The 12,762-nt window shown below is 47.2% G+C and overlaps 1 protein-coding gene across 1 annotated transcript; it reads left to right on the forward strand.

The window, feature by feature from the left end:
- The first annotated feature begins 221 nt into the window (after nt 1-221).
- Nucleotides 222-10,862, forward strand: FLCN (folliculin). The gene is made up of 11 exons (XM_008946072.1): nt 222-499; nt 1,273-1,419; nt 2,334-2,555; nt 3,139-3,299; nt 4,544-4,635; nt 5,364-5,554; nt 6,549-6,662; nt 7,249-7,372; nt 7,786-7,917; nt 9,403-9,508; nt 10,451-10,862. The coding sequence occupies exons 1-11, from the start codon at nt 251-253 to the stop codon at nt 10,650-10,652; spliced, it is 1,740 nt and encodes a 579-aa protein (XP_008944320.1). The 5' UTR covers nt 222-250; the 3' UTR covers nt 10,653-10,862.
- The last annotated feature ends 1,900 nt before the right edge of the window (nt 10,863-12,762 follow it).

The raw sequence follows: 12,762 nt of genomic DNA on the forward strand, positions 1-12,762 counted from the left end.
AGGGAGCCTGGCGCGGGGGTCTGGCTGCTCTAGTCCCGCCCAGCAGGGCACGAAGTGACCCCTCCGGTCACCCCGTGACGGCTTTGTGCTGGCTCCTTAGCCTGAGCTTAAGGCTGAGCTGCTGCCAGAGGGGTGTAGAGCAGGGCTGACCCCAGTCAGGCCTAAGAGCTGCTTTATTACCCGCCGTGCTGATGTTGTGCGTTGTCTCCCTTGCCTGCAGGACGCCTGACACATGTGCTGAGCTCTCACTATGAATGCTATTGTTGCCCTCTGCCATTTTTGTGAGCTCCACGGGCCTCGCACCCTTTTCTGCACCGAGGTTCTCCATTCGCCGCTGCCCCAGGGCGCCAGCAGCGGGGACCTCTCTGGGCAGAATGAGCAGGCCGAGGAGGAGGAGGGTGGCATTCAGATGAGCAGCCGGATCCGCTCGCACAGCCCGGCAGAAGGTGCCAGCGCTGACTCCAGCAGTCCAGGGCCAAAGAAGTCAGACATGTGTGAGGCAAGTGTGTGGATCAGTGGCTTCACCAAAGGGCTCCTGGGTTCTCTAATGCAAATTGTGCCATTTAGGAGAGAAAAAGAAACAAATATGTGAGGTGTGCTCCTGGGTTCTCTAATGCAAATTGTGTCGTTTAGGAGAGAAAAAAAACCAAATATGTGAGGTGTGCTCTTTTTGTACTTGACTGCCAGGAGCAGAAGATCCCCAAGTCCTCATAAACTGTAATGATTCATGACAAAAAGATGAAGAAACTGTTGTTGAGCATATAGATATTGACAAGATGGTGTCTTGAGGTGTTTTGGAGCCCTGTGATTCTGTTGTGGCTGAGAAATGCCTTCCTCATCACTGAAAAGCATTTGCTTGATTAGATTAGGTCTAATAACTTATTAATACTAATTTTAAAAGTAGTATTGGTGAAGAAACAGAAAAAAAAATGCAGAAGCAACTTAAACAATAGAGAAAATGCATGTTCTTTGTGGTTCTCATCCTTGTTTCCTATTAGTACTTGTTCTGAAGTATGTGTTATTTATTTCCTAGTGTGTTATGGGCCAAAGCTGTGAAATCAACTGGCCTAACCAGCTGTTAGGAGGAGCTGGGTGAGGAGCTGGGTTCAGATCCTGACCCTGCCTTGCTTTTCTTGTCTCCTGAGTATTTGTGTTCCTGTCTATAGGTGTAAATAACATTCCCCTGCGTTTTGAAGGGAACACGTAGAGCCCTTTGGAGTCCTTGGGTAACTGCATGCTCATTTATGGCTGGATTTGCTTTTCTGCCTTCAGGGCTGCCGCTCTCTTGCAGGAGGACATCCTGGCTACGTCAGCCACGACAAGGAAACCTCCATCAAGTACGTCAGTCACCAGCACCCCAACCACCCCCAGCTCTTCAGCATCGTGCGCCAGGCCTGTGTCCGCAGCCTGAGCTGCGAGGTAACTCCTGGGGGAGACCTGGTGGTGCCCTTCACAGCCAGGATGGCACTGTGCTGCTCCTGGTGCAGCCTGGAACGAGGAGGGAGTGGGGGTGGAAAGGCAGACACACAAATTTGTTTGCTCTGGGATTGATGGGATTTTTTAGGGTTGACTTCCAGTAACCTCACGGGTTCCTTCCTCTCACCTTGTGAGACCGAAGTTTCCCTTTCTTGTTTTCACTCCTATCTGTTTATGGTTTTTCTTTGTTAGATAAATTGCTTTTGTAAAAAAACATTGGAATCTGTTGCTGAGAACCAAGAAATATTTGATTTTTGTGGACCATTAACATGCAGCATCTCACAGAAGTGTAGGGAGAATCTTACAGATGAATGACTATTGGTGTGCCTGGGTCAACAAAGTCCCTTGTGGAGTCTCTTCTCCCAAGTAACTAGTGATAGGAAAAGAGGAGATGAGCTTAAGTTGCTCCAGGGGAGGCTTAGATTGGATATTAGGAAGAATTTCTTTTCTGGCAGAGTGGTGAGGCCTTGGCCCAGGCTGCCCAGGGAGGTGCTCCCTGGAGGGGTTCAAAAAATTGTGGATGTGGGAGGCACTTCATGGCATGGTTTGGTGGTCATGGTAGTGTTGGTTTGGTGGTTGGACTTGATGATCTTAGAGGTCTTCTCCAACCTTAATGATTCTCAATAGTATCATGGTTGAATAAAGCTCAGTTCTTAAAATACAGTTGAATTGAAGGTTTTGTAGTCTTTGTAGGATACCTCTGGAGGTCTGACTCTGGGGTTTGAATAGTTGCCTAAAAAAGTCTTGTTTTAGCCACCAAGTGTGTGTTAAAGAGCAGGAAGCTTTATTCAGTTTATGAATGTCTCAGCTGAGTGATGTACTTACCTGCTTTGGTGTGGACCTGTCCCTCCCTTCAGGTCTGCCCTGGACGGGAAGGCCCTATTTTTTTTGGAGATGAGCAGCATGGTTTTGTGTTCAGCCACACCTTCTTTATCAAAGACAGCCTGGCTCGAGGTTTCCAGCGCTGGTACAGCATCATCACCATCATGATGGACCGCATTTACCTCATCAACTCCTGGCCTTTCTTGTTGGGCAAAATCAGAGGCATCATTGATGAGCTTCAGGGCAAAGCACTTAAGGTAGGTCCCTGCACAGCGAGCGTTTAATCAGCGTTAGTAGAACATTGTCATAGTTGATTTAGAGCTGAGCCAAAGAGCTGATTGCAGCCAGGGTGCTCATTAAGGCTGACACAAGGGACGAGAGGACAGTGTGAATTGGGGGGTGCAGGAGGGTGCTTCTTATTTTAAGCCAGTCCTAACATTTTCCACAGATCTAGTTGCTAGACAACAGCTCTGTTAGAAATTTCACAGAATCCTAGAATGTCTGGGCTGGAAGGGACCTCCAAAGTTCATCTAGTCCAAGCCCCCACAATAAGCAGGGACATCTCCAACTAGATCAAGCTACTCAAAGCTTCATCTAGCCTGAAGTAACTGAAGTTGTTTTGAAGACAATGATTTTGGAACACAAGTGTTACTTCATGATAATTTTAGTGAATCAAAGAATAAAATCTCCCTTCCCTCTCTTTTTCCCTAACTCCCCATATATTTGGGATGGCGCAACGCTCTCTTTTCATATTTGTGCTGGGTATTTTTTTTGGCTCAGCTTTCTGTAAGCATTTTATCTTGTTCATTCTCTGATACTGCCCTTCTTTGTGTGGTGTAGGTGTTTGAAGCAGAGCAGTACGGGTGCCCTCAGCGTGCCCAGAGGATGAACACAGCCTTCACCCCCTTCCTGCACCAGCGCAACGGCAACGCTGCCCGCTCCTTAACCTCCCTCACCAACGACGAGAACCTCTGGGCTTGTCTGCACACTTCCTTTGCTTGGTAATGCCCCTCATCTTCCCAGCTTCCACAGCTCCCTCGTGAAGAGAATTTGCTGTATTCTGAAAGAGGGGAAATGGAATTTGAGGTTTTGTTCTTGAGGTAGTAAGTTGGTAATGAGTAGCCTGGAGAAGAGAAGGCTCCAGGGAGACCTTCTTGAGGTCTTTCAGTACTTCAAAGGTCAGAAAGTTGGATGGTTTGAAACTAAAAGAGGGATATTTAGGTGATATAGCAGGAAGAAATTTTGAGACTGAGGGTGGTGAGCCCCTGGCCCAGGTTGCCCAGAGAGGTGGTCGCTGCCCCATCCCTGGAACCATCCCAGGGGAGGTTGGAGGTGTCTCTGAGCACCCTGCTCTAGTTGCAGATGTCCCTGCTCCCTGCAGGGGGTTGGACTGGATGACCTTGAAAGGTCCATCCCAACTGAAAGCATTTGATGGTTCTGTGAAGGTGGAGTATGCTAAGTAGTCTGAGTTGCCTCTAGGACAAAAAAAAATGATGTTGCTGTGAGGTAAAGCTGCTCATGTGGCTGCTGACAGAAGCCACATCTGTCCAAGGGGAAAGCTTTGCAATGTCAAAGTAAGTATGGAAGAAAGCAAGAGGAGATACTCCTACCTGCAGTGAGTTGTACCTCAGATTCACAGTGATGCCTCACCTGGAAGTGCCCATGTGTTGTGATAGGAGCATGGGTGGTGCAGCTGCTTGGCACAGTGGGAGCCCAGTTGCTCCAGTGCCTGCCTTGCCTGCTTGACTTCCCTGGAAAGGTGCCACAGAGGGGGTTGCAGCACTGGATAGATACTCTGCACGAGGTAATCACACAGTGGTGGGCCTGCTGGTGGCCTCGGGTGGCAACAGTTGGGAGATGTGGTGACAGTTACCACACTGAGGAAAGCAGAGATGTGTTGGAAGGAAACACAAACTGGTTTGGGGTTGTATTTTTTTTTGAGCTCATCACACCGAATTCTTGCTGGGTTTTTGCACCTAGCAAGCAGGCTTAATGAACACTTCTTAGGGGAGGTTTAGACTGGAGATTAGGAAGAACTTCTTCACTGAAAGGGTTGTCAAGTCCTGGACCAGGCTGCCCAGTGGAGTCCCAGTCCCTGGAGGGATTTAAAAGACTGTAGATGTGGTGCTGAAGGACGTGGTTTAGCAGTGGGCTTGACAGTATTAGGTTAATGGTTGGACTTGATGATCTTCAGGGTCATTTCTGACCAAAATGATTCTACTTCTGTTTCTTTCAATGTCTCGAGGCTTTTGAAAGCTTGTGGCAGCCGACTGACAGAGAAGCTCCTGGAGGGAGCACCAACAGAGGACACCCTTGTTCAGATGGAAAAACTTGCAGGTGAGATAGAAGTTTCCAGAGCTGGATGACCCTCCAAGAATGCTTTGGATGGTAAAACACCCAAGTCCCTCCATCAGCATCACAAGTGCAGCCATCTCTCATTGACTTCCCCTTGGTGGTAGTCTCTGCAGCAGCTGATGCTCTCTACCCTGTGGAGATGACTCTGACAGGAGTGTCTCATGGGCTCTGCAGGCACACATGGTGTTTGTCACTTGAGTAGGAGTGTTGCATCATTGTGCTTATTGTTCTCTCTGGATGGGTTGGCCCTCTCAGTGAGTCTCTATAGCCAGAAGAATTTGCAGTCACATGTGGACTTCTTGGTCTGTTTGTTTTCTACAAAATTTCTAAAATTGAAGGATCCTAATTTTTTCTGGAATTATCTTATTAATCCATTTAGACTAGAATCTACAAAACCTGCCTCAAAGCTTTGGCCATGACCTTTAAAACAAGACTAGAGAATGTGTAGCTGGCTGAAAGGTGTGACTGTGTTCTGTAGAAGATGAAAATTCCTTCTTGACCCTTCAGTGGTTATCTTATTTGTGAATTAACAAACTTCATTAACACTTCAGGCGTGTCTGTGATGATAGCACTTTCAGTCACTGCCTTCTGAGCTCTGTCTTCCCACCCACAGCCAGACTGGAGTGGCTGCAGCCTGTGTAGGCACTTCTGAGGCAGTTCCATTCCTAGAGAGCAGCAATTTTTATGACCACTCTACCTTTTTTTGCTAGACCTGAAAGAAGAGTCGGAAGGCTGGGATGGCTCTGAGGAAGAAGAGAAGCCTTCTCCCCAGCCAGATGTTGTGGAAGGGCAGGAGCTCTCCAAGTGCTCACCTGAAGCCTCTCTGATAGCAGACTGCAGCAGCTGGAATGTAGCTCACAGGAGGTTGTCTGTCTTTCGCTCACTCAGGCACATGAGACAGGTGAGCAAGGAGCACAGTTGCTCTGACACTGAATTCCCAAGCTAATAAAATCCTCTCCTCCTGTTAATGGTTTTGGAGAAGATACTTTTATTTCCTGCAGCCTGCACTTCTTTCCTGGTTCTGTGCTCAGCACAGTGCCTGCACAGCTAGGACATGGTGTTGGCTGCCTCTCTGAGGACACTCCCTTCCTCCAGGATCACATGGGCCTCTGCTGATCATCCATCATGTGGGGTGGGACCTGCTGATTTCTCTCAAATTCTGCACTTTTCTTCTTCCCAAGAGCAGTGCCAGTAATTTAACACAGAGGTCGTGCAGCTTCTTCAAAGCCAAGTATTATTTGCTTGAAACAAAAGTGTCTCAGAGGGGTGAAAAATAATTTACAAAGTAAACAAAGAGTTCTTTAGAGACCTGGCTTCTCTCCAGCACCTCCAGTTACCTGCCTGAGGAGGAGGGCTCAGTGCATTTGACCCACAATCTCTTGCACACCAGCTTGTTTTCCTGGACACTGCTGACAAATCTCCTCCTATATTTTTCATTTTTATCTTCTTTAGCCTCCTTTTGTTCTACTTTCTCTTCATTTGGCATGCTTGAAGCTATTAAAATACGCTGTAGTATATAGCCAGAGCCCTGAAGAGTTTGGAGTAATGGAGACATGAAACTTGTTCTCTTTAGGGGGCTTGGTATTGAGTTGGATCATTGATGAGGTGTGTTGTTTATTCCTGGAAGCTACTGTTTGTTCTTGGAAGCATAGATGGGGGTGACTATTGCTTTGTGTGACACTCTGATGCCTTTTGCACCTGTCAGAGAGATACTTGACTGTGGTGCTGGGGTTTAGAGCTTTTACTCTGTGCACAAAACCAGCTCAATTTTTATGTTTCAGTTCTAGCCATTCTTTTTTTAATGGGACAGCTCCATTTTTGACAGGGCAAACTGGACGTTTCCCAGATTTTCATAACCACTGCAGAATGTTGGATTGTTTGGGGTTTTTTTTCAGGTTCTTGGGGCATCAGCATTCCGCATGCTGGCTTGGCATGTCCTGATGGGGAACCAGGTCATCTGGAAGGCTCGAGATATGGATCTTGTCCAGTCAGCTTTCGACGTGCTACGGGTAGAAACCTTTTCCTTTGTTTCCTCACTGCATATTTTTACCTCTATTTCTGTCATAGTCCAGCCTGTCTCTGACATGTAATCATGGGGAGAATATGTGTTAAATGATGTGGTTTCAGGCAGGGACACAAACAAAAAGAATCTAAAAAAAAATCCCCCCCACCTTTGGATGGTTTTCTTGTCCTCAGCAGCTGCATGGTCTCTTAAGCTGACAGAGATATTTCTGATCCCCCTAGTCAAGAGCATCTCCAAGACTGACCTGGAAGTGATGGTTTTAAACTAAAAGAGGGAGATTAGACTGGGTAGAAGGAAGAAATGTTTGACACTGAGGGTGGTGAGCCCCTGGCCCAGGCTGCCCAGAGAGGTGGTCACTGCCCCATCCCTGGCACCATCCCAGGGGAGGTTGGAGGTGTCTCTGAGCACCCTGCTCTAGCTGCAGATGTCCCTGTCCCTGCAGGGGGGCTGGAAGAGATGACCTTGAAGGGCTCTTCCCACCCCAACCATTCTGTGATTCTAAGTCAGGGAGAAAACTGCACTTTTTTGGTTCCTCTCCAGTGTTTCTCTTGACATGTCCCTCCCTCCTGCAGACCATGCTGCCGGTGGGCTGCGTGCGGATCATCCCCCACAGCCAGCAGTACGAGGAGGCGTATCGCTGCAACTTCCTGGGGCTCAGCCCCCACGTCCAGATCCCCAACCACATCCTCTCATCAGGTGAGGACCTGTTGCAGAGCCCTCTCCCTTCCCTACCACCTTACTTAAAGGACTCAAGATGATTTTTGATTTTTTAAAAATGAAATACGAAGCCTATAACAATGCTGCATGTACTAAAACCTGTACCAGGTCAGTTTTTCCCCCCGTATCCTTGCCTGATAGTAGTTGAAAGGTGTGACAGCTGCTTTGACAGCACTGACCCATCCCATCTGCCATGAGACCACCTCAGAGCAACCCCTGTCAGACATGGCTGGTGAAGGCACCACTGACAGCCCTGGTTCCTGTGGAGGAAGGGTTAACACCAGGCCAGCCATAAGCTGACAGGGCTGTGCTGTCTCACAGCAGAGCCTGTAGCTGTGTTTTTAAATCTGGGTGAGGACAGTCAATGTTCTTTTGGGCTCTTGTTGCTGCAGAGTTTGCAGTCCTCGTGGAGGTCCGCACGGCTGCCCGCTCCAGCCTGTACCCAGCTCTCTTTGATGATGAGCAGTCCCTCAACAAGTACGAGTTCCTGGTCACCAGTGGAAGCCCCGTTGCAGCAGACAGAGGTGGGTGATTTGGAAGCAGAAAGAACCTGTATCCCTGAGGTTAGAAGAGCATCTTGATCTTTAACTCTTCTTTGTGCTGTCATCTTTTTTTTAACTGTCATCTGCTGGCCCTGCAGGAAGGGTGAATAGAAGCCAGGTCAGTGTACAGCTGGGGTGCTGCCATTTAAGCTGAGGTTTACCACAGTGTTTAACTATGAAGGGTTTGTTCTATCAAATCAGCATTTTGCTTATTTAATTCCAGAAACGAGAAACAAATTCTGTGGGGTAGGAACACTTATGGGGAAATTATTTTGTAATCCATAATGTACATTATGGATGGACAATGTACATTCCTCCCATCCTGGAACACTTGAGTATTTTGAGTAAGTCTGGCTTTTAAGACCATGACATTACTTGTCTCCCATCTTCTGCTTGGCAGACAAGTATGACTGATACAGAAATGCCCAGACATTTTTTTTTTCTTTTTTCCTTTGTGAATTTTTGTTTGGTTGTGGGTTTTTTGGCCTACTTTGTTCAAGGACTTGAACACTTGCACCTAGGTGTGATTTGAGTCAGGTCTCATGTTTTCCTGGAAGTCTTAATTGATATAAACTGCCCTCACTGTCTCCAAAGACATGGCAGGTGACTAATCCTCCCTGCTCTGTCCTCTGAAGGTACAGCTGCAATGCAAAGCAGAGACTTACACCCTCTGTTGTGCTCTTCCTGTTGTAGATCCCACATGTATAATTACAATACTCAGCTTCCCACCCAACCAGTGGCATGTCCAGAAGCTTCTGGGCAACAAATAATCACTGAAAGGTCTTTTCTCCACCATAGCATCAAACTTACTAAGGTGTGGACTGCTGAGGGAAAAAAGCCTTCTAGGGAATTGCAAAAAGTGGTCCAGGAAAGGAGTGCCTTGGGTTGGTTGTTGGTTTATTTTTTTACTAAGTATCCTGGAACTGCCCCTAACAAGAAGCATATTAGATTAAGACTAAGTGGAGACCTCAAAATGGAAGGTTTATGTTTATATATGTGTGTTGTACAGAGCATAGAGATTATAAAATACATAGTTATGAAAACAAAAAGCTTCTGATACAGCACTAGAAACAGCAGAATGTCAGCAAGGGTTTATCTTCCACCTTGTAGAACAGGTAACTCTCTTACTGACTTGAGGAAGATCATTTCTGTGAAATAATCAAGACAAATTCTGTATTGAAATTGGCTGTGCTGTTATTAATAGTGAAACTTTCTGCAGATAGAAGAAGCTGAATTAATGCACCAGACCAAAGTACTGGTGAAAAATGAGTGCAGATGAGTGCTCCTGAACAGAGTAAGAGTGGATCAAAGGCATCTTCTTTGCTGTAGTTCCAGCAGGTGTTCAGGCCTAGGTCACAGAACTTGTGAACTAGTCTTTGCCAACAGTGACTAGTAAAGGTGTAAGCAGGTGACCTACAGCTTGCCTTTCCTCTTTCTCACTCTTTTCCCCTCTTTCTGATCCTGTAGTTGGCCCTACAATCTTAAACAAGATTGAAGCTGCTCTGACCAACCAGAACCTTTCTGTAGACGTTGTGGATCAGTGCCTTGTTTGCCTGAAGGAGGAGTGGATGAAGTAAGTACAGCTGCATTGCTTTCAGAGAAACAGCTTTGGCACTCACCTTGGAACAGCTGCAGCAGAGTGCAGGACAGACTTGTAGCCAGGTAACTTCTGTGGTAGGATGGGCAGTATCCCAGAATCCCGGAGTCCCAGGTTGGAGCAGGCCTCAAGGATCATCTGGTCCAACCTTTCTGAGCAAACCTGGTCTAGAGAGGATGGCCCAGCTCCCTCTGCAGCTGAATCTTCAGTGTGCAGTGGTGAGGCACCCACCACTTCATGGGGGTTAGTGGACAGGTGACTCGTTGGCTTTGCCATTGGGAGCTAAGAATACAGGAGGAATTCTGCTCTGGTCCTGACTCTCTTTTTTGGCTTTCAGCAGTTGTTAACCTTTGTGCTCGAGCTCTCCCATCAGGAGGTGCCACCTCCATGGCAATACTTCTGTACCTTGTGAGGACTGAGTGCCAACACACAGAGGGCAGTCAGTGTGTGCTGGGTTCCAGTGCAGGGAGCGTGCCACGCAGGTGCCCTGGCTGCGCCTCCGGGCACGGCGTGTCACAGACACAAGCAGTTACAGAGGAAGACCAGGGGGTCAGGTGAAAGGACTCATGGAACGTGACAGTGCTGTGAGTTCACCTGAAGGCCAGATGGGCACCAGGTGTGTCTCCCAGGGAGATTCCTGCCTGTCACAATTAATTGTTTCACTTTCTGCTAGGATGGAAAACCAAACTAGAATTATGCCTATTACTGCTGAAAATGATAATCCCCCTAACTAAGCCCCCTTCTCCTGTGCTCTCCTTCCCCTCCACTTCATTCAAAGCATGAGTATAGCTTCTGGGGAATATTTTTGAAGCTTTTATTCACATTTGGTTGCAGTAGGCACTGAGAGAAGCTGCAGTCAGCTCCTTCCCCGTTTGCTACGTGCGAGTCAATCCTGACAGGACTTTCTTCTCTCTGCAGTAAAGTGAAGGTCCTCTTCAAATTCACTAAAGTGGACAGCAGACCCAAGGAGGACACCCAAAAGCTGCTGAGCATTCTGGGAGCTGCAGAGGAGGACAACGTCAAGCTTCTCAAGTTTTGGATGACTGGCCTGAGCAAGACTTACAAGTCCCACCTGATGTCCACGGTGCGCAGCCCCACGTCCTCAGAGTCCCGCAACTAAAGGGTGCCCAACCTCACGTGCTGCCTTCCATCACCCCAGGGAACCCCCACATCTCCCCCCTGCTGAGCCCACAGCCTGGCATGAGGTGGAGACTTCAACTTCATCACTGTTCTTCTGGTCCTCAAAACTAACTTGAAGAGCGACTTGAGTCTTTTCTAATTGCTGTGAGACTGGACTAATTAAGTGCTAATAAACAGTGCTGCTGTCTGTCCTGAAACTCAACTCTGAATCAAGACCTCCACCCTCAAGACTAAAATACAGCCACGCTCAATCACCATGAGTTAAAATCCTGTCCTGTCATCCTTGAGCACTGTGCTGTGGCAGCAGACCTCAGTTTAAGATTCCATTGGCAAGACTCCTGTGACAACGTGCAGAACTCCTGGGAAATGGGTGTAGTTCATCTCCTGAATCCCACCTGAACGTCCTAAACGTGTGAGAGAACAGGAACCAAAAATAAGCCACACGTCCCAGGGTGTGGATCACGTGGAAATTACTCCGAACCGCTTGATGCTGGGATTTAAGAAGAGACTTTCCTGCTGTAGCATAAGTCAGGATGTCCTGGCAGGGTCCTGGCACTCCACTTTATTTATTGATGTCTTGACTGGAGATGGTTTCAGCATCTGCTTCGCAAATCTCTTCTGGGAGGGAGAACTGTAATGTAAGAAGTCTCAAAATGCAGCCTGCTTGCCTCTCCAGAGGGTGAAATACTCACCTCGTTTTGCCTGTGGTTGCAGAACTCCCAGGTAATGAAGATAACCTCACCAGGATCAGGCTGCTGGTGTTCTTCTGTCTGCAGAAATCCTTTTCTAGCTTCCTCATTAAATTAAGCAGAAAAGATCCAATCTGTAGGTGCTCCCTTCTTATATAACTCAATAGTAGCCATTTTTGCTTAATAGTTCCTGGAAACATTGGTGCATTTTTTAATTACCTGAACAGATATTCCTTATCTGTATTGTAAGGAATTACTGTTTCTGGTGTGAAGTCTTTTATTTTTTTGTCTTTTTTGGTTTTTTTCTGGATCATTGTTGGGAAAACTTGACATTACCAGAGACGTTTTTAACAAGCTAGAGGCAGGTTTCACCAGCTGACCTTCTACACTCATTCAAACAAGACTCAAGCTCAGATGGGATGTTCCAACTTGGCACCGAGTTCTGTTCTTAGATATAAAATATGCAGGTTGATTTTTGTCTGGAACAGCTGTACAATGGCGACAGGCATTAAATCTCACACAGAGCTATTTTTGTAAAATGGACAGAGCCTGATTTTGTGTTGATTTTCAGTGTTGGGGTGGGGGGAACAACCACTGAGCCACAAGGTGATTCCTGCATCTCAGCCTTGATCCAATTTACAGAATTTAACAGGTCTTTCCCTCTTCACTTTTTCAGTGTTACTGTCTTGCACACAGGGAGCAAGAGATGCTTGGATATAGTAGTTGAAAATACTTGACTGGACATGAACCACTGCAGGAAATTCAAACAGATGCTTGGAAAAAGGCATCACTCCCTTCAAAAACTTACTTCATTTCAGGGTCTGCAGAACATCTTGTGTTTCCTCATTGTCAGTAAGGAACCATGAGACAGAAACGGTGCTCGAGCTCTATCCACAGGAAAGAAGCTTTGAATAACATTTGTGTCTTGCCTCCTGCGTGCTAGGTGCTGGTCACGAGGGAAGGACAAGGCCCACTGACAGTGGGCTAAAAGCCACAAGTGACTGGAAAAGTGTGGACCAGTCAATGAGAATTTCCAGTGCTAGGTTGGTGCTCGCTCTCCTGGCTACCTTTGATGTGACCTAGTGCTCTTTATTCTTCTACTTGAAAGCTGTTCTGGTCCAGTTCAGAGCTAAGTAAAGCATTATTTGGTATTTAGACCTTGACTGCTGAACTATTTCTGTGTTTTTTTAAGAGCAGCTCTCCCAAAGCACTCCAGCAGTACCACCTAGTCTCCATCTCACCCTCAGCTGATGTGGAAGCGCCTGGGAGTAAAGCCCATGCTCTGAACAGAGAGCTGGTTTCCTCCAAAACTGGTCACAGAGTCCAGCCTGAGGCTTCAGCCTCCTCTTCCTCGTGCCTGTGTGGGTGCTGAGTGTGTGCATCGTGCCCTGGGACAGGGCT

The sequence above is a fragment of the Merops nubicus genome, unplaced genomic scaffold, assembly GCF_000691845.1.
Source record: "Merops nubicus isolate BGI_N331 unplaced genomic scaffold, ASM69184v1 scaffold20398, whole genome shotgun sequence".
Lineage (NCBI taxonomy): Eukaryota > Metazoa > Chordata > Aves > Coraciiformes > Meropidae > Merops > Merops nubicus.